At 34.4% G+C, this 24,172-nt stretch overlaps 1 protein-coding gene across 15 annotated transcripts in view; it reads right to left on the bottom strand.

The window, feature by feature from the left end:
- Nucleotides 1-24,172, bottom strand: part of LOC135198695 (uncharacterized) — a 325,058-nt gene that overhangs the window by 83,153 nt on the left and 217,733 nt on the right. For 3 of the 15 annotated variants that reach the window (XM_064226606.1, XM_064226628.1, XM_064226617.1), the window contains exon 2: nt 18,575-18,944. The exons of 11 other annotated variants lie outside the window; for them this stretch is intronic. In XM_064226606.1, the coding sequence (XP_064082676.1) occupies nt 18,575-18,659 (85 nt within the window). In that variant the 5' untranslated portion in view covers nt 18,660-18,944. Of the gene's footprint in view, nt 1-3,720; nt 3,750-18,574; nt 18,945-24,172 lie in introns of those variants that run through there. One more of the 15 variants, XM_064226638.1, reaches the window with a different exon arrangement.

Here is a 24,172-nt window from a genome sequence, read left to right as displayed (position 1 = left end):
TCCCTAGCACTTTCAGACAATATACACATTTCCTATTTCAATTGGTGCATCTATCAATACCCTTAAGAGTTTAGGCAATTTAGGCACATCCTGAACATAAGTATATTTCAGACAGACTGCTAATATTTCATGTTAATCGTTAATTACACGTTATTTCCTTTTTAATAGTAATAACTAAATTTTTTTTCTCAATCATGGTTGCCTTCTCTTTCCCTAGCTACCTCATAATTACCGATTCATTTTAATTACAGGTTGTCATTAGCATACCAAGCTCGGATGAATAGCCAGATTATTTTCTATCACAATATATAAAGTCATACTTCTGTAAACAAGAATTGACAGTCGGCGTCATATTAGATTAAATGAATGCAAAATCTTTCTTAGTACCCGACAAGCCATCGCACCTTCTAAAGGAAGGTTGTACAAAGCGCCTTCATATAATGCTAACTTACAGATTAAGTTCATTGCACTGGTGGCTGGTAATGACTCTGCTGTCTGGGATTAAAATTTGTTCAATTTAAAATACAGTCATCGAAGTGTCCACAAATTATTGGACACAGAGCCCCGTATGGAGGTGCGATGAAGTTCTCTCCCCCAAAGAGATGATAAGTGTGTTTGGCTGATGATATGTTGTATGCACGTAAAAGTGGTACGACATCTGGTACCATCCCATGAAGGAATCAATACGCATAAGTGTTGCAGCGAAACCTAGCAGCAAATGACAGTTCTGAAGTCCCCAGCCCCCTTCTGAACTCAAGGCCACACCCCAATCAGCATCCATAATTACTTCTGAAGATACAACCCTAGTAACTTCGAATGACGTATAGATACGATAATACGACAGGCAGAGGAATTAACAAACAAACAGGGAAAGGCGCCAGCGGGCCACTTATGTAGGCTGAGGGGATGGCAAAAAGTACTCATGTCACAAAGGTTCCTGCTAATTATAAGACAATTCTATGATGATTAAGAAGTTAAGGGAAATCTTCGATGTCATTACTGAATACACTGAAAATATTCTGTAAAGAAACACTAAAAATATAATCGATTATTCTTTGAATCAAATACCACTGAAATCCAATCCGTGCCTGGGTGCGAAATGCATTCACATTTACTGATACGTGTACAAATAAAAGAAGATTTTACAGCGTGCAGCAGCTGCTAAGTTTTCTCTTTTTCAAGGGATATGGTTTTGGGAACTCCTCATTGTATTATTCAACTCCCAAAGCAACCGGCAAGGTCATTAACGATGGAGGATGTGTTTTTTCTTTTACCTTGACGTCAGTTTGATACCGTAAGTAGATTTCAGCCGTATTTCAAAAATATGTCCCGAGGAACGTGATTTATCGAACATTTGTATTTTACAGACTACTCCAGGAATCACTCCACTCCTACTGCATGAATGCCTTTCAAAGCCTGTGCTTCTTGTGGTGTTATCGAAAGGCTCCTTGAGGCTTCAAGGCCACTAAAGTGGAGTTCGTACTGTTTTCTTATGGTAAAAGACAAGATAAATGCATCTGAATTTAACAGAAGAGAGAAGGGGTTCTGCTTGCTGATAAACCTTCTGTAGGTATGTATGTATACATAACATACATACATACATACATATATATATATATATATATATATATATATATATATATATATATATATATATATAGATACATAAAGACTGAGGTTGTGGAAGTTTTCTGCGCATGCCCTGTCATCATTAGATCAACCGATTTGTTAAAGGGTAAATGTGACAATTATTGGTCTATTCCTCTAATGGCACCTTTTTAGGGGAATGGCATCTATAACGCTATCATAAATGCACACGCATATATACTATACTACATACGCACACATATATATAAACATATTATATAGATATGTGTATGTGCAGTATATGTGTGTGCGCGTCTCTTAGCGTTATAGATGCCAACCTCCTAATAAGGTGTCTACTAGAAGAAAAAGACTAGTCATTATATCTATCTATCTATCTATCTATCTATCTATCTATCTACTATATATATATATATATATATATATATATACATATATAAAGAAAAAGACCAGTCTTTATATATATATATATATAGAGAGAGAGAGAGAGAGAGAGAGAGAGAGAGAGAGAATATCCCAGTTCAGTATTGATCAACCAAACAAAAGACATGACCACAATAGTAGCATCCACTGGACGAAGTAACGCAACGCCAATCAAACTTGACCTCAGGGTCAATTAAAATAGATAACAAAAAAAGAAGCAAGGCTGCATTGCGTGTTTGTCTTTCATAAGAGAAGTCATAGCTTTCATTCATTTGTTTACTCTTCGTTATCGTGGGCAAGGTAAACCTTGATCGTGGGTATTCCGTAAAGAAGTAACTGAAATGGCGATATATCGAGAATATTTGAATTCATTTCTCTTACACAAACACGCAAACAACACAAAAGGTATTTATTTACAAATATATTATTATTGTTATTATTACTATCATTATTTTTATTGTGAAAAGGCAAAATTATTTTCTTTGTGAAAATAATTTCTGATAGCTCGTAATTTGATAATGTTGCAGTCATATTGAAAATGAAGGTAGCACTGATATAATTAACATTGCCTAAAATTGTTTATATACGCATGGACAGCCTCTATCTCTCTCTCATATATTCTCATTTACGTAGGTATATGTGTTACCTTATGTGGTATTTGTGTATGTATAAGTGTATGTATATGTATTTATGTGTATATATATATGTGTGTATATATATATAAATTACATTAGATGTAAACACAAATATATACATATGTACGTATATTTGTGTGTAGGCTTCTAAACACTACTGAAAATGTTTTTATATTGCTGGCAATGCTAGACAACATCAGGAAGGATAAAATGACCTACAAAAAGCTGCTATCACAAACATTACTTGACTGCACCCCTTAGCTGACCATAAAATTATATCAATCATATCAGTGAATAATCCCTTCAAAAGACCAAAAAAACAACCTAAAACACCCATAATCACAACGCTAATTCATAGACAAAGTTCTTTAATGTGCCAATTTCAATGAAAAAAATTCAATTAAAAAATCCTATGAGGTATATCTACATCTATTCGGTACAATTGCATTTATCTTCGGTAAAACAGAGAAATCACGAAGGGTTCGGGGGTGGGGGGCGGATGTGAGAGGGGAATGAAGCTGTGGGACACAGCTCATCTGGAACTCTTCCATGTTTGCAACCACATCCTCCAGTCCTAAGTACATGTATCATGAACGAAGAAACGATGTAGTACACCCAGTTGGCTTCAAGTTCACCATTACTAGCTCGTCCTTTTTCCTTCTCTAAAATCACATTTTGGAATAGGCATCGCTGAGACACCAAACAACCGGTCATTATAAGTGTGTATATCTAAGTCCGGAAGATGTATGAGTAACTCAAAAACTATCTCACTGCAAGTCACGTCATAATCAAATGATAAGTCAACAAGACACAAAGCATCCGCGCATGATCAACAGTTTTGTATCGTTAATTTCTATGAACACGAAGAAGTCAGAAACTGACTCAATTCACATCACATTTCTTTCCGAAGAGTCACACTTCGGACGTCACTGAGACGCTAAGTTCCCAGTCACAGGGCAGGTGAGACGTGAGAGAGATACAACAAATGTGCTCCTCCCTCTCTCTCTCTCTCTCTCTCAGGTGGAGAGAGAGAGACGCCGAGCGGAGCCACACTAACCACCATTCAGCGCAAAGGTTGGCGCGACACTAACTAATTTCGGTTTTGGATCCCTTCTTCTCCTGTGCCTCCGAGTGGCGACGAGGTCTCGAGTCCTCACGAAAAGGCTGACTCAGCCGTCGCTTCTTCTGAGGATCTCGGAGTCAGAGGACTCGAAGGATCGGCTCTCCGATATGGATGAATGAGATTGATGGGTTAATAGGACTTTTTTTTTTATCGCTATCCCATTACCATCAATGTGAGGGATTAATACATGGTAATGAAGAAATTAAGATACAGAAATACAAAAGAATGGTTGACAATCTCTATGGGAATAACAGGATCTCATTTAAACTGGATGGGCTCTTGAGAGATATTTATACCGTTTCAAAGAGGTCCTGTTATTAATTGTATTAATGCACAGAACAACTGTGTAAGTGATAAAGTTTACAGTATATATATATATATATATATATATATATATATATATATATATATACTATATATATATATATTATACATACATATATAATATATACATCGGTGATGTGACTAAAAAAAATTCATAATATGGCTACGTGCGGCAAACGTTCGACTTCGTTAACATGGCAGAGGGGGTTGGATATAGATTCTAATTATGTATATATATATATATATATATATTATATATCGATTCTAATTACCAATACCTGAGCTCGACAGTGATTTGTCAGGCCGAAATCGGAATCAACTTATACCTCACTTGTTGGTCCCCGTCGATAACTTCACTGAAGTCCTGAATTCTCCTCCGTCCGCTGGGCGCTGGTTCGAACCCACGAGGATGAAATTATTATCGACAAAAAAAATTACCCTTCGGTTAACATGTATGAAAATATATTAATTCCGAGGTAGAGCGAATTGGATATTAAAGGACATTTCCAGCTCGATGTATATACTATATATGAATCACGGTGATATGAAGAAAAAAATTCTTTGTGTGTATATATATATATATATATATATATATATATATATATATATATATATACACACACACACACACACACACACACACACACACACATATATATATATATATATATATATATATATATATATATATATATATTCATTCGATAAATATATGAAATCTTAAAATCATTACATACTTGCGACAGCACGGCGGTAAAAAGAAAAGAAAAATCTCCTAAACTAAACTTAGGAACTTTTATTATAAACTTTGACAAAATTTCTCTCAGGATGAAAAGAGCGGAAACTTTAGAAAATAAAGTATAATGTATCACGTATCGAGTATTATAATTTCTCTGTTAGAGTTATCTACCAATTAGAAAGTTTCTAGCGTGCATTTAGCAGGTAAAATGTAAAATCCATGAAAGAGAAGTGATTAATACGTGTATAACCTTTTTTTTAACCTTAATTTCATTACACAAAATTAGATATAAAAAATCCAAGCGTTTAGTCTTCAGAGAATGATGACTGCATGTCCGTGAAACTGACTAGCGGGGAATCATCAGCCTTATTATTATTATTATTATTATTATTATTATTATTTCTTAGCTTCATCTGCTTGAAATGATTTTGTTCCTAAATTAAACATTGTTTAACTCCCTTACCAAGACAAATTCAGAGTCTAGAACGAACCGCAAAATAAGTACTTCCTGTTTACATACACATCACTTAAATCATCATTAACAAACAAAGCATTTGGGTATTTGAAATTCTGAAACATCTCTGCGAACCTGAGACAAGGAAACTGAATACAAAGCTTTGTAAACAAAACAAATGGCATTGGGTATTCGAATATTCATTTCCTTCGAAGCCGCATTCATTTCTGTCAGCCTGTCAATCCAAGGACGACATATACATTTATAAACACCTGTAGGGACTGGCCACGACAACTCTGCTGGTACTGTTGGCCAGTAGGTGTCACCGTTCATTTCCGAAGGTACAGTCCATAATCTAATTTCCTTTCCACAAGTAACGCGTCCGCTGCTACTTACAAACACAGCGAAGAACAATCTACAAAGTAAAGAGCGTAACAGACCCTTATCATTAGGGAATAACTAACCAACAATCACTCCTACACATACATATCCACATTTCAAATATATAAATTATATATATATATATATATATATATATATATTATATATATATATATATATATATATATATATATATATATATATATATATTACCAAGAAATAAAATCGTGATAGTTATACGAACAAAGTTACAGCCACGAAGAAAAATTGAAAAACTGGAGATGCTTTCAATTTTCCTTCTGGCTGTAACTTTGTTCATATATATATATATATATATATATAATATATATATAATATATATATATATATATATATATATATATATATATTTACTATATATCATTCGGTACACTCATACTCACATGCCAACAAAAATCAAGACAATACGTTCCTTCTCATTTCAAAAGACAGCCAATCATGACATGATTTACAAAGCCTGCGCAGGCGCCCTCGTTCATTCAGGAAACAGCCCGGAGTTCGCGGAATCGACTGCATGCCAGCAATCATAATAAAGAGACACTGATGTAACACTTCCTCGCAACACTGTTACTAAGGGGCAGTAGTATTCTCATTACTAAGGATTATCAGTGTGACTAGTAATTAAAAGGGCAAAATCTTGATAAAGCATTGAAAGCAATTTTATTTATATAGTAATATGATAGCCCAAATAACAGAAATATATTCTTGTATTGAAAAATTATTATTAAAAATCTGACAAAACTAGATCAACGATAATGATTTATATAGTTTCCGTTACTGATACCTGGAGCATTCCTTAAAAGAATATATAAACACACATTATATATATATATATATATATATATATATATATATATACATATATATATATATATATAGATATATATTATATATTATAATATTATTATATTTATATATATATATAATATATATATATATATATATATATGATATATATTATATATAATATATATAAATATATACATAATATAATATATTATTATATAAAAATTATATATATATATATATATATCTATATTAATATAATATATATATATTAATTATATATATATATATATATAGATTATAAATATTTATATATATTATAATTATATATATATAAATATATATATATATATATATATATAAGATACATATTATTATAATATATAATATATATATATAATATAATATATATATATATTATATTATATAATAATAATTATATAATAATATATTATATTAATATATATATACATAATATATATATATATATATATAGATATATAATATATTATATATATATATATATTATATATATATACTTCATAATTAACGATGTATTCTAGAATTAATAGCGTAGAGGAACTAATTAAAAAAAAATTATAACAGGATAGAAACAGACAAAAGAACAAGGATCACCATTTTACGGATACTGTTCAAATAAAGCTGAGATCCTATCTCTAACATTTCATTTCTTATCGGCACCATTTTTACAAGGACTGACATTACCCATATATGTCTGAAACGCTGGTACGTACTCACAGGAGATAAACAAATCGCATTCTTATCTTACTTACAGCTGGGATTCAATTGGGCCTAAGCAATGACAGTGACAAAGATATGCTTACATAGACACTAGCCCCTAACGATGAATGGATTTGCACGACAATCATACATACATATACTTTATTTTTCATGTACATAACACCTATATACATACATACAAACAAAAAACACATACTTACATACATTATATAGTATAATATATTATATATCTATATATATATATTATATCTATATATAATATATATATATATATATATATATATGTGTGTGTGTGTGTGTGTTTTATCACTGACCCATGAAGAACTGATGGACCAACCTATGAGATGGACCTTCCGCGAGTTATTTATTGTAATCGATAAGAGGAAAATGGGGAACAGCTGTCAAATTATCACATCCACAACCTTCCAGCTACAGTGATAAATTAATTCTGCGAGCCTAAGAGATTTCTTCCCTCCTGACCATTTCAATTTTTACAAAAACAAAAGGGGGGTGGGGGTTACAGTTACATATATAGTCTTGAAAGTAGTAAGAGATCTCCACAGCAGTCTCCCCTTTCACGCAAGGACATCATAATGAATTCTTTTCTTCGTAAACTACTGGCAACAATCAATTCATAAATAACAAAACAAAATTTACACACTAACAAAAGTTACCAATAAAACAATAACAACGACACATAACAAGCACATAGCGTACAATATTCCTGAGCATGAGTAAAAAATAGATCGACAACTTGGGAAAAATAAAAAAAATACAATATTACAACACCACACATACACACACACACACACACACACACATATATATATATATATATCATATATATATATATATATATATAATTGCCTACAGCTAAACGTGATGTGTACATATCTGTAAGCTTACATCACAGTCCATTTGATACGGTTAAATTCTCCACAGCTAATCGAGAAAAACCTTAGTAAGCAATTTAGCCTTCGGTAACCTGCACGATTAAAACCCGCTATCCAGGAAAGTTTAGAAAACATTTCTCAACAAATAAAAGACCAGTGTGTTTTACAATTTTGTATCAAATATTGTAGCGATAGTCCTTTCGTCATTACTAATTATTCAATTTCAAGGAACGTTGTCATCATCAATTAGGAAAGATTTAAGGTACAAAATACACAAAAATGTACGCGTTAGTAGCTATAGCCTTATAATGAGAACCTCAAAGATTATATTTTCTATTTTCACTGTTACAGCTTCTACTAATGATCTTCATTATAACAACACAGAGAGAGAGAGAGAGAGAGAGAGAGAGAGAGAGAGAGAGAGAGAGAGAAACTCGTCTGTGAGAAGAGTTTTTTGTACTAAACGACCTCACTGAAGTACGTGTCGATTTTCTGCTCCGAACAAAAGCGATTCCGTCGAACCCCGGCTGGACGTTGAGTGTAGCCCAGAGTGACAAACCAAAGGACGTGACACCGTTTCGGCTTTCTTTTGTTTCAAACGATGGGAAGAAATCGTTAACAGACACTCCAATATGGATAATTAACAGACACTCCAATATGATAATTAACAGACACTCCAATATGATAATTAACAGATACTCCAATATATAATTAACAGATCGTCCAATATAATTAACAGACACTCCGATATGATAATTAACAGACACTCCAATATGATAATTAACAAACACTCCAATATGATAATTAACAGATCCTCCAATATAATTAACAGACACTCCGATATAATAATTAACAGATACTCCAATATGATAATCAACAGACACTCCAGTATGATAATCCAGGCGCATTTTAGAGCCTCAAATGGTATCATGGTTATTGTCATTATCATCAACATTGAAGGTAGCAGTTGTGAAAATAATATATTTCAACTACCACTATTTCACTTTTGTCTCTAATGCTGATTCAGTAAAAATATAAAATCTGGGTTTTATGTCCAAATCTTATGTTCCCATCATTACTAGTTTCAATGTTATCGAAATTACAAATAATACTATTGCTATCATTGTCATCATTAACGCAATCGAAGCGCTATTACCGGTACAAATATCATCATAACAGAAGGTTGCAGTTGTGAAAATATATTTAAAAATTTGTTATATATCAATTTTTTTATTTTTCTTCGCTGTTGGTATTAATGTTATTGCAACTCTTGCTATTACTATAACCGCCGGCATTACTGCAATAAAAACCAAGACGTATAAACTGATTTCACAGGATACCTCCCTCATAGCCACAAAGAAGGCGGACTTTCAAAGCAAAGCTGCCGATTTTCCTCGAAATACACAAACCAAAGTGACAGTCTTGGATTCTAATGCTGACTGGACGAGATGAAGTTAAATCCTTTGGTTGGGGGGCAATAAACATTGCAGTCATCAAAGTCTTTCTCCGACGCACAGAACATCCTGGAGACGAAAGCGGATCCGTGTCCTCGCATAAATGTCCGATATTTGGACACCTGAAATCAAGGAGCTAATCAGGTAAAGGGCGAAAGCCTCTTTCCAAGATTCTGCTCCGTCAGGTAATTAATATGCACCGTGCCATCTGATTAAATCTGTTAGTCCACTGCATGCACCATTGACGTGTCATGAAATCCTCCTTCGATTTCTGCCTGTCACTTACCTCGCTACAGAGCACCAAGGATCTTCATTGAACCTCGGTCAATTGATTGCTAAAAATGTCTTAATCAATTCGAAGATCAGACCAATAACGCACCAACCAACATATCGCTCGCTGCCCGAGATTCTGACCAATGAAAAGATTGGAAAATTTTTAGAGTAATTTTATTTTGAATGAAAAAGAAACGAATATTTTTCCACACAAGTGAATACTTTCCATAAAAATTAAACTTTTTCCACGTGACAGGACTTCAGCAAGTCACCATGAACCGAAAACGTCATTACATATTCCCCGTCCAAATCGAAAATTCAGCACAAGTGTTCTTATTCCCACTTGGAGGGGAGAGAACGAAAGCAAATGTTGAGTCACTACCCCGACTCCCCACTTTCCCCTCTCTCTCTCTCTCTCTCTATCTCCTCACCGTCTGTCAACCTTCACAACATGGAGTCGAGTCTCCTAATCATTTTTTTTTCTGCATCACCCCCCTAAAACCCACCCACCCACCACCACCAACTTCCCCCTCCACCACAGCCATTCCCTCTCCCTACATCCCTCCAAACTTCCCCCAATTCTACCAATTACGAGTCACGTTCCCCTTTCAGGTGAGCTGCTGTTCGTCACGGCGTTACTAAGGAAGTACCGCCTCACACCGACTCTATTTACACGCGGTGATGCCAACTCTTGGAACAGCTGGAGAGTCGACGAAAGAAGGCGCCAGAGAGAGAGAGAGAGAGAGAGAGAGAGAGAGAGAGAGAGAGAGAGAGAGAGAAACAGCTGGTAATTGGTGATTGGTTCCACCAGGGATTACCTACGTAGCCGAGGTCCTCCCTTTTTATAATCATATATATGATGCTCTTGCGTGCGTTATTTGACGCTCAAATGAAGTGAAAATTACGTTAGACTATCTCTTCACAAACAATACTCACATCCTTGATAGAGTAGTGCAGTTAAATAATGATATAATGGCATCAGGGAAGAAAAAAAAATAAAACATAAATGAGCTGTAAAGCATTATGTAAATTGCTTTCACCCCTTTTCTTTCTAGTGTTAACCTCAACTCATTATGTTCTCACGGGTCGAAAATACGGTCCTTCAAGAAACTGAACTTCGAGCAAAAATGTTCTTCTTCCCAGAATGACGATTAGGAAAGATGGCTGGAGGGAAGAAAGGAAATACGAAAGGAAATTCACCCCTAAGGCTAAATTGACGTGTCCAGATTTCCCATGGCCTTCAAACCGCATCCTTCCGAAGGTATATTATGTGAATCATACTTTCCTACTTCTGGCTGAATTACCGAATATCCCCTTTCTCTTTTTGAAAGGCTGGTCGTCACCAAAGATCATAAGGACGTTATGAAGATTCTTTCTCTACTCTGTCACTTCTAGAATTTGATGTGTCCTACTCGGTCTACCAATAAAACATAATTTCAAAAAATCAAAATAAGGAATAAATAAACCGAACCGTAAATGAATTCTGAATGAAATGATGAATTTAAGTATCTATTTGCACAGAGAGAGAGAGAGAGAGAGAGAGAGAGAGAGAGAGAGAGAGAGAGAGAGAGAGAGAGAGAGAGAGAGAGAGAGAGAGAGAGGATTATCAGACTGAGACTAAACCGGTAGCGAACCTACTGATATATGGCCAAATTATTTAGTTACCTTGAAACAATGTAAACTTCCTAATCCTAAAACCCGAACAAGTTAAAACTTTCCAAGTTCTTAAGAGACTCGGGAATCGACCAGAACTGCCGCTCGATTAGAAAGCTTAGCTGAAAACCGTCGTCGACCTTACACGCGGATTTCTCATAAGACGTGGGATGAGGCCGGAAGGCGATCTAGCAAAAAAAAAAAAAAAAAAAAAAAAAAAAAAAAAAAAAAAAAAAAAAAAAAAAAAAAAAAAAAAAAAACATTTCGACTGCAATGTTAAAGTTTTGTAAATAAAGGAGAAAGTCTTTATTCGTTTATGTGAAACGAAGGAAATAGAATGCAAAGATCAAATGCCAACTGAATGAATAAGCAAAGCATAAATATTTTTCAAACTAGGAAAATAGTTACAAATAAAATTAACATAAATTCACAGAGTGCAAAAGTTGTCCGTATCAAAAAGAGCCATCTGAATTTTTCCAGGGATCAATTAAAAGCAAATATCAGATGAAAGGCACTCTGGAAGGTTCATGAAAACATTAGAACACACAGCATTACAGAGTAGCAGAAAAGAACAGTAAAAATATAAGGGATCAAGTTGAGGGAAAATTTTTTTTTTTATTATTTTTTATTTTTATTTATGTATTCATTTTATTTATTTATTATTTTTTTAGAAAGGGAGTCAGGCTTGTGTGCCTATATGCTCTCCCCCGAGCAGACATTCAAAGAATGATTTTTCGAATGCCAGAATGAATGAAATGCTCACTCACTTTAATCACTATTAAAGTGAACGAACTGTAGTGGGGCAATTCAACGTTACGTGTTGTACCTTCCAAAAACAATGGTCCTTAAGAATTGAACTGAAATGTTTCCTTCTATTCAGTGACCCGCCTCTCACATCCAACTTGGAGTGGTTTCAACTCTTAGTCACAAGGTCGCCGCTCTTTACTTCTTTTACAGGTATCACGTACCTGATGCAACTTCTTTGTGGTCATTTTCTTCTCCCCTGGAGCAAATTAGTAAAGGCTGTGGTATGTCTACTTAGAAATTGGATGTCATTACAGCCATGATTCAATTACCAAGTCTATCTTGCACCAAAATACTTCTTACAGTCTTTAAAGCGCTAAAATATATATAAGAAACTGCTTAAGTTTCTTTAGGCCTGAAATGCATATTGTCATCAGACATGCACGTGAAGCATATAGGCTATTTGAACCAAGAACAAATTGTAAGTCAGGTGAGAGAGCACTTGAACATTGCACACGAAGACTATACAACAAAATACCGACTGAAGTGAAAATCATACATGAAGAAAGCAAATTTAAAAAAAGAACTAAAGACTGATATTCTGCAGGAGCTACGATACTGATGAGGAAACACTACAAGAAAATGATCAAATTTAAGAAGCGACTTACTTACATTTTGTTTATTTGTATGGCGTTTTCACGTTGCATGGAACCAGTGGTTATTCAGCAACGGGACCATGTCGAGAGTGAACTTCTATCACCAGAAATACACATCTCTCACTCCTCAATGGAATGCCAGAGAATCAAACTCGCGGTCACCGAGGTGGCAGGCCAAGACCATACCGATCAGGCCACTGAGGCGACTTACTTAGAAAACGTATAAGGGCCAGCCAGAGAGGGAATCATCCCTGTGGAGGGCTGTAACTAAAACTGAGCAAATGAACCATAAATCAACCAACCAATACTAAAACACTTCCCGATTGACAATAAACTGCTCAGTATAATCTGAAGCTGTCAAGTGCTAAATATGTCAAAAGGCTTAACAGATATACCAAGACGACTAAGTTGAAAGCCAATGCTTTTGATCTTTGGACACACTAAACTACACAGCAACTGTTACTAAGCAAGACTCACACATCTAGTTCGTTAACATCTCCACAGCCGTTCCCCAGGGAACGTTGTTTGTCAACAGTTTAATCCTCTGCAAAGAACTAATGACCTCGATGAGCTCTTGGTAAAAGTAACGTCTTTGAAGAAGTATATTCAAATCCATTTTTAAAAGTACCCATCAACAGAAACCCTATCATCCAATAGGTGTGTCGAAAGAAGAAGGGGGCTGTTTAAAAATAAAAATAGACATAAGACGCAAAATTAAGTTTTGAAAGGAAGAAATTATGCAAAACTCAAAAATGGTTTTAAACAAATCTCATGAGTAGATTCCAAAATGAAAATTAAAAAGATGCAGCTTACGGTTCTAGAATTTTAAAAACCAAAAATCAATGTTATGTAGAAGCAGTGTTCCTTTAGAGAGAGAGAGAGAGAGAGAGAGAGAGAGAGAGAGAGATTTAAGCTGATTTCCAAAATAGACACTATACAATGCACAGAAAATTAGGTTTCAAAAGCAAAACCTAACTAACCAAACAAAGACTGTCTGGTGAATGTGCCAGGTACTGGGTTAATTTTATCAGGCGACCTCAGTTGTCCAAAGAGGACTGCTACTCGTTTACTCGAATACTTGGACGCAAGCAATCAAAGACACGCTCTCGTACATTCGTTCCTATGAACATCTTTCTAACCAGGTTGATAACACCTGAGAAGCGACAGCAACACGCTCCCTGTAATTGAAGCCGAAATGAATGAAAATGTATCTGAATAGATCATATTGGCTTCAAGTTACCGAAAATCAAAGTAAAATTGCAACTACGATTTTTTCACAGCCTAAGATTGCTATTTTCAAAGCCCGCAACACTGAGGTCACTGTCAGAGCAACTCTCTCTCTCTCTCTCTCTCTCTCTCTCTCTCTCTCTCTCTCTCTCTCTCTCTCTCATCTCTCTCTCTCTCTCGCCATCTCTCTCCTCTCTCTCTCTGAGATAATAATGCCAGTAAAAATTCAGCAATTTCTGAAGAGGCTGAAACGTGTATTTTTTTTATCATTTTGTTTTATTACCAAGCTGTAGCGTTCTCTCTGATTTAAATAACGATTTCTCATTCGTAAAATATGCCATCTCATCCTCAGACCGTCGTTCGATCTTTTTTTAGCTATTTTATTCTCCTCTCTCTCTCTCTCTCTATGTCTTCTCTCTCTCTCTCGTCTCTCTCTCTCTCTCTCTCTCTCAGTCAAAAAAGTAATAGTAGCAATATATATATCTATATATATATATATATATATTATATATATATATATATATACACATAATATATATATATAGCATATATATAATATATATATATAAAATAATATATATATATATATATATATATATGTGTGTGTGTCTGTGTGTGCGTGTGTACTGAATACACTGAAAAGATAACTTTCGAGATCTCCCTTACAAGGTTGAAGGTAACCACGAAGATCGCGGGAAAGTTCTATGAACAACCCAGAATTCCACCAAGGTACTGCGTCTCGTTCGCCATCTCAGAACTGGATGAAATAAGCGTTTAACGAATAGACACTACAGTATATCATAGATCTAATCAGATGCTCTGTGGGAATGTCATTTACAGGCAATAACAATTTCAAAGGAGATAAATACAAGTATTTTAAGTCTCGTAAGATCAAATTGAAAGATAAAACTAGACGTTCTAAGTTTTTCCGTGGGCAAGTGCATGTAATTGTCTAGGATGACGCGAAAGCTTGATGATAACGCTCAAAGTTTATAATGCTGTTGTTGATCGTATTCAAAATTATTATAAATAAAAAAAATTTATAGGACCTTTTTTCTAAACAGATACGTTTTATTAACAGTGAAATATATAACATTTATTATAACAATAGAAATATATATTGGGAAAGTTTCTAGTTCATGAAAAGAATTTTTCTTTGTTTTTACTATTATGACATGATATGATCTATGAAATAAAAATGTGAACCATAAGTACAAAATAACAGAATTATTTATACTACACACCTCAAGAACTAAGAACGGAAGTTAATAATACAAGAGCTTCTTAATCAACCCAATACAATATCCAGAAATGCTACGAAACAAACACGTTCATGTATCCCTTAGCTCCATAACATACAGAAGAAAACAATAATGAAAGCAATATTCCTAGACTACCGGCGACTAAAACCAGCCAATACAAACCTCAGGCAAGAATGTTCCTGAAACAGAGTAAACAAGAAGCGGACATCCACACTGACACTTTTACGCGTCCTTCTGTCATAAATCTGGCACTTCACCTGATTTAACGAGACAACCCGTAGGCCTCCAAACATAGCGTTCGGGTGATGATTTCGACGAAAATAACGACAAATTCGCCGATGAGAGACACACTGGCACTAGTGTTAAGCTCCACAGGTTTCCCTTTGGCCACTAAGGGTCGTGACCTCAGGTGATGTTTACTGCATAAGTAATAGGAAATCCATAGTGCGTGATTGTCAGGGTATAACAATGTTGTCTTGTGAGTCTAAAATTAAAGTCAGGAATAAAAAGGAGAGAGAGAGAGAGAGAGAGAGAGAGAGAGAGAGAGAGAGAGGACTGACTTTCAGAGAGACTACAGTCATTGCTTCAAATGTACGATAATCACAAACTTACAAAACAATCAAATACAGAAAAGAGAAAGAACTTAATTAAAAACAAGCGTGGACGAAATTAGATTTACAGGCCTGTCGTTTACAAGTCATATAGAAAATATCAAATATCTCCTTGCAATTCAAAGAAGTAGATTTTACAGCATGTCCCAGATATTCAACTTATACTTCAATGATACATAAAGGGCTAACGTTATTTACACCAAAACATTCCAATAAATTTTCATTTTATACTTCAATGATACATAAAAGGTTAACATTGTTTATATCAAAACATTCAAATAAATTTTCTTTTTGAATAAGATTAACTGATTGGTTCCTACAGTAACCATTTTTCGTGCCAACAATTTACGTCACTCAAACCAAAACATACAAATATCAAAGGAGGTCGAAATGCTGAACGTATTTACAGGAGTTCCGTAAATACACATTTTCAGAATCTTATATTTACATATGACTGAGTCACGTGTAGAGGAAACGAACACCAAGACCAATAAAAACTGTATTTAGAGCTCATAAGAACATTTGCCTTCTCATGTGCCACGTATATATCGTGCATAAAAATGAGCGTGCGCATATATATATAATATATATATATATATATAGTATATATAAATATATGTTATGTATAATTATATATAATATATATTTATTACTATATATATATGTATATATAAATATAAATATATATATATATATATATATACTATATATATATATATATATATTATATCTATATATATATATTATATATATATAAAATTACGTATGTGTATGCTATTTATACACATAGTAGTATTATATACGTACATATACATAAGGCGACTTAATTAAATTGATACCCTATGCTAAGCATTATATAAATAATATATGCATAGTGCTTCATGTCCAGTTTCATTACACATACACTCGTATGAACTACCCGAAACGCATAGGTGAAAAAATCTTTTATTGTTGAAGGACATTCAAAGGCCCTACTCCACCCCAGAACGCTACATCACACTAGACTAGAATTTCACTATTTTCATCAATAGTATAGCAGACGTTGAATAAGTAAGCCTTTAGTTTCCTCTTGAATGAAGCAACGTTGTCCGACGATCTAATCTCTTGAGGCAGCCCACTGAACATAACGGTTCCTCTAATCTTTGATGTTCAGTGTTATGTCGTCTCAGAGGTATACAACTGAAGCCGCTTGAAATCTATGCAGTCGGTGGACATATCCTGGCTTTTCATACTGCAATGCTTGAGTCACCAACACACAATCTAAACCCAATCCTCACTTTACTTGGCAGCGCAGCCAATGTAATTCCCCAGAACAGGCGTTATTCTGTCTCCAGGAGATATTCAGTTAACAAGTCTAGCTGCTCTATTAAAAATCGGTTGCATTTTCCGCAATTGATAATTAGGGAGGCCATAATAGATTGAATTGCAAGTCTGCTAACAACATAGTTCTGAATTAGCATTCTCATTAACGCCTCATCCAACTATTTCCTTATAAAAGAGATGTTCCTTAAATGGTATCCAAGTGTCTTGGTAACTTTGTTAATTGGCTCCATGAATGAAAGATTGTCGTCCAACATGACACCCAAATCCTTCACAGATTTGCTTACAGTCACTGAAGTGCCATTAATCATAAGGCTCTGAATATAACCCAGTCTTCTAAGACCACCTATTTTTTCACAACCAGACACTCAGTCTTATCATCTTTCAACTTTAACCGTTTCATTTCCATCCATAACTTGATGTCATTCATAACAACATTCAGTTTTCCTTCTATCTTCTATGTCAGCAACATCATTAAATGTCAAATAAAACTGTGTATCAACAGGAAAGAGTTTGAAACTAACACCATGATTATATAAGATGTACGACAGTTCACTTGTTTATATACAAAACACAACTGGTCCCAACACACTTCCCTGGGGCACACCTCTTGAAAATATAACCAAGTTAAAGTGAAAGGAGTAAATTTATATACAAGATCAAATCAAAGCTTAAAGGAATAACCAAAACAGCTGATGAAAAACTGAATGTCCCAAACGCTCAACAAAATATGGTCCCGTTCTCATACATAATTGGCGTTTCTCTTATTAGTAACAAACTGGAAATAAAGTAAATACTCGTATAACAGGGATATTTCCATGCCTGTAAAACTTGAATGATGAATATCCTCAAGAACGAAGTTGAATTAGCATTAAAAAATTTTGAGGCAGAACCCAAAACATTTTCCAGATGATTATTAGTAATAATAAAGATCAAGATAGCAATTATACCATTCGAAAAAAAAAAAAAACTGGGGGAATAAATAAAATCCAGTTAAAAAAAATTCTAAATAACTAGGAAGAAGAAAAAGAAGTAAAAATAGATAATGGCTGTCGAATACTAGAGAACTGAGAAAGTATTTGGTAATATAAAGGTCGATCACTACATGTAATATATATATATATATATATATATATATATATATATCTATATATATATATATATATATATAGATATATATATATATATAAAGTAGGAGTAGTCAACTTACCCTGATGGAGAACGAGGTGTGGTTCGAGAGTTTGAGGCGAGGGATAATTCGACCTCATGTAATAATGCTCTTCGTCGATGTACATGGCTGAAAGTTGACCTTCATGAGCAAATGAGCAAAACTCCAAATGACTCTCGACTAAGTTGATGAACAACTAAGCTGCGCGGGATTCCGAAGAAAATATGATCAAGAATGTCCGCGATCAAGATAATATCTTAATGGTGGCTCTAAGCGGTCAATTATTGAAGCGTGCGTCCTGGATTATAATTTAAAAACTGATTTTCCTTTCCAGTTTAATAGTATAACTTCCGACTTTAAGTGCATTTTAATTCACTGAATGTTCGTATACTTTGGGAACATTTCTTTTATTCTGAAATGTGTTTCAATAACGACGGGGTTATCCTTTGGTTTATGACATGAAAATACGAAATCACTCATCCGGCGCACTAATTTATGAGTATTTTATTGCAACAAAAGGGCAACACAAATTATAAATGCGTTAATCGTACGTGAATACCTCGAGAAATTAAAAGGGTCTTTGCTGTTTTAATATTTTAAAGTACCTGTATGAATGTGACTGCCAATCTAAATAATAATAATAATAATAATAATAATAATAATAATAATAATAATAATAATAAATAATAATAACGTGAAAACTAATAAACTACAGTCATCAAAACAATATGCCTTACGTACCGTTCCGAGTACCCTCACACAACAACCACAATCTTCAAAAACATAATTTGCCTTACGTACCGTCCCGAGTACCCTCACACAACAACCACAATCTTCAAAAGCATAATTTCTCCAGAAGAGTTTTTGTTAATTCGAGAGAGAGAGAGAGAGAGAGAGAGAGAGAGAGAGAGAGAGAGAGAGAGAGAGAGACCTTATATCAATCATAACAGAATTCTCTACTTGCCTAATTTAAGGCTATGATCTGTATTATTCATTTGTGATCTAATGGAAAACGAAGAATTTAGGAAAGTATTTCATAAGCCCGTGGGCGAGTTTGCACGAAGGGTATTACGTTCAATGTCTGTTTGGGAGGCGTGAGTGTGGGACCCGACTAATTCCTTATTTAGGAAAAGGAATTCCAACAGACTATGGTATAGAACGGCTTCCCCTTCACATCTGTCTTCAAACTGTTAATCCCTTTAGTGAACAATGCTTTTTCCCGAGATAATGATTTTTCCAAACTTCTCGAGTTTAAATTTCAAAACAAAAATAACATAGCTAAGGAGACTTTTCACACAAATGTGACTTCTGGGAAGTCGTAATACTGTAATACAGCCCTAACTAAACGATTAGTAGAATGAATACTACAACGAATTTTAACATCAGTAAAACATAACTGAGAGGCCTTTCCCACACTGACTATGAAGCATAACACAACGTTTACCGCAGGTGTCACACACCTGTTCACCACACACCCACCTGGTTCAACTGGACCTTGTAATGCTCTCTACGGAACAATGTTTACTTTAAGTCATGAAGATGTTACCGACACGGTATAAACCTAGACCGTGGTTACCGGCAGTTCAGGCAGTTTTACACAAGGTTACACGTATTCGCTGGTCTTTCAATGAATCTTTATAGTAAATACATCCTCACAGGTTTTCGCTCCTCTTCTCCTTAGGTTTCTGTTTGCTAAATATTACCCAGGATGAAATTTCGTAAAAATCCACACGCAACTTTTGCATTATCTTACTCACCAATAAACAAACATACAAACAAACTAAACAAGATACATCGCTTCCTTGTCTGAGGTAACACTAATCGGGACCGTGTGGTCTAGAGGTCACGACACTCGCCTCGCCAGCGGAAAGGCCTGGGTTTGATTCCCTGGTAAGACAGAACATATTAGGCAGGTTCTCATCAATTCCATTCTCTTTCCGCTGACCAAAGACGTGAAATGTAAACCTGGTCATCAGTCAGTTGTGGTGGGTCGCAAGTAGAGGGCAGAATGACGAAGGACAGAAAATGGGAAGCATAGGATCTTCTGAAGGCTACACAAATCACGGTCAAATACTGATAGCAATGACAGTATGCTTTCATCTCATTCTTTTTTCATCGTAAGCTCCTGATTCACAACTTGGAGTGGCCGAAAAGGTTAGGTTTGTTCCTTTAAGAGGAGTGGACAAAAATAAAAAATAATTCCGTCTGTCTCGAGAACTTACAGCCAAAGTTACATCCACTAGCAGACACAACGCGCATTATGGAAAGATTGTCCGTTTTAACGCAAGGAGTCGCTTCGATGGTTGCTATGCAGGCTATTTAGTGTTTTCATGAATTTTCGGTTTGAAAGGGACGGAGACATAACACCCAGTAGGGATGGGGGTGAGGGGTGGTGTCAGGTAGGAGAAACCCATTATAAACATTCTTAGCGATCCCACATTAACCCTGACAAGTTTCAATGCCCATCAGACAGTCCGTTTAGCCGTGATTGAATGACAGAACGGGCGGACCAGACATAACGCCCATTATAGTAAGATTAGAGTAAGATGTTATTCTCTGCTTAATGACCTACGCTCACTATTTTCCCTGGGATGCAGATGGATTGCCTGTATCTGTGCCATGTTCATCAATGGAATTTAACGCAAAGAAACGAAACAAAACAATTATTTCGTAAATAAACTAAATGCAAAATTATTCTTATACATTTCAAAAGAATATTCAAATCTAAAAAATCTTAATGTCATTGTGCTAAGGAAATTAGGTAACGTTCTAGTGATGAAAATACAACAAATGATCATGACCCTACTACTACAGTGATGATGAATTCACTATTTTTCCCTTATGCAAAAGCAATAATGTCTCTGTCTGTCTCTCTCCTCCACACGCACACATACATACATATATACATACACACACATACACAGACACATACATACATACATACATACATACATACATACTACATACATACACACACACAAAGCCTATATATATATATATATATATATATATATATATATATATATATATATATATATACGTATGTAGTAACTGAATCACGTAAATTTTGGAACGTGATAAATCCCATAAACAAGGTATAAGCCACGTTCGTGGCTTATACCTTTTATATATATATATATATATATATATATATATATATATATATATATAAAAATAAATATATATACATACATACATTACATACACACACACACATAAATATATATATATATATATTATATATATATATATATATATATATATGAAGAATCTACTGACAATTTTTCCCACCATACATATGAAATTGTAATACCCACAACGCCCTCTTAACATCTCAAATTCTTTGCTCTTTTTTGGATATGCTTGTCACTACAAAGAGTTGAGCTCCAACTTCAAAGAAATATGAAAAAAAAGTCATGGTGTCCGGTAACAGGAAACGAACCCGCGATACCATTGTGGCTATAATGTGTGTAATATATATATATATATATATATATATCATATTATATATATATATATATATATATAATCTATATATATTATATATATATACTATATATATAATATATCATTACAGAACTCTCACCAGCCTCAAATTCCGCATTCGGAAGTGAAATCAGCCCCAGAAAAGCGAGGACATTACATCATTGTTAGTTCTGCGCTGCTCGTTGGTAATTGCAGCAAATCACTGAAGAACAGTTATTTATTCTTGAAGCAAAATTCTCTCAAGGCCAAAGCATTATACCTCAATCATTTTCGGCTTGGATTCATTCAGCGACAGTGACCTTTCACAAAGGATTCTTCGCCTTAGCATAATTAATCATTATTTTGCTGTACAGGGTTTCAATAAAATTATGAAATACATGCAAGACATACATGCATGCACGTGTATATATATATATATATATATATATATATATATATATATATATATATATATAAATTTAACTATCATATATATATATACATATAATATATAATACACACACACACACACACACACACACACACATATATATATATATATATTATATATATATAATATATATATATATATATATTAGTATACATGTGTGTGTAGCCTGTGAGAGAGAGAGAGAGAGAGAGAGAGAGAGGGAGGAGAGAGACGAGAGAGAGAGAGAGAGAGAGAGAGAGAGAGAGAGAGAGAATTATCAAGCGAATAAGTATCTTTGAAAGAAGACACCTGGCCCATAACTGTCATATGCAAGCCTTTAGTTCAATGAATTTAAGGGCATCGACCTTTAACTCCGACGGATCACGGTAAAGTCTTTTAAGATATCCTAACAGGTTCCTTTAATGGAATCAAGAAAGGAAGACAAAAGAATAAAAAATATCAACTAAATCGTTACAAAATCCTTCGAGTTAAAATCGATGGCTCCGACAAACAAATCTCTAGGCTGTACGACAAGGTCAGCAACATCCGGAAGACGTCCTCGTCTGAAGAAGGAAGAAGAAGAAGAAGAAGAAGAAGAAGAAGAAGAAGGGAATCTGCATCAGTTTATTAAGTGGCTTCACTGTAATGCCAGTTGAATGACGTCATCCTTATGTCCCGCCTACCAGTACGATTGCACTCACGACGTCACCGCAATGTATAGGCTATGATCTTGTGGACAGTAACGCATTGGCTATGATCTTGGGGACAACTTCCATAAAATATTTCAAATCCTATTAACTGGAACTAATTATCAACTGCTTATTGAAAGATTCGGTAATCTTTTTTCTACTATCTCACTACAAACTACGATCGTAAGCTCAATTTTTTCATATTAGTGTGTATAATTCTATTGCAAATAAATATAAACGAACCCCAATATACATAACCAAAAATACATATACATACATACTGCAGATTTGGACACTCAGGTACAAACCTATAAAATAACATTCTGTGTATTAGTTACCTAATTATTTACTGAAAACAAGAAAGAAAAAGACAAAATGACGTTCATTCAGAAAATGAAAAGTACAACTTTCCGCCTGAGAAATTAAAAAGCAAAATCAGTTGTAAAAAACAAGGGAAGGTTCAATACAATTACAGCAGTGATTGTCTGGAATGCCTTATCATCGAACGAATGATTATTTCTCCGATGTAGGTTAATTAACAAGACATTGAAATAACAGAACGTTGATTGTCTCTGAATGACTCTTCCATTCACGGGAATGCAAACTAGACAGAAATGCAGAGGGAGAATACCAAATATTTGGTATTCACAATGATAAAGATGATAAGAATAAAATATAAGCATAATTCAGTTTTAAAAATTTGGGTTTTATATCACCCGAGAGGAAAATCTCTTGTCAGTCTCCCACAATCCCCCTCAGTTTAAAATAAACCCTAATAAAAACATCACGATGCTTAATTTTTTTCACGTTTTCTATAGAACTGATTAATGAGTAAATTACTAACAGGGAAAAATTTAAAGGAGAATCTTTTATCACCTGAGAGGATTTTCACACCACTAGTTACGACGTAAGTGAAAAAAGAAATATGTAACGTCATTAAGACTTTCTAAAGAGGGAGTTTACCACATACCACATTTTATCATAAAACCAGTCAACCAGTCATCCGTTATCAAGCATGCATTACTTCCTCCGGACTTTGTGTTGTTGCTCAACACA

The sequence above is a fragment of the Macrobrachium nipponense genome, chromosome 23, assembly GCF_015104395.2.
Source record: "Macrobrachium nipponense isolate FS-2020 chromosome 23, ASM1510439v2, whole genome shotgun sequence".
NCBI lineage: Eukaryota > Metazoa > Arthropoda > Malacostraca > Decapoda > Palaemonidae > Macrobrachium > Macrobrachium nipponense.
This window is presented reverse-complemented; position numbering and strand designations above follow the sequence as displayed.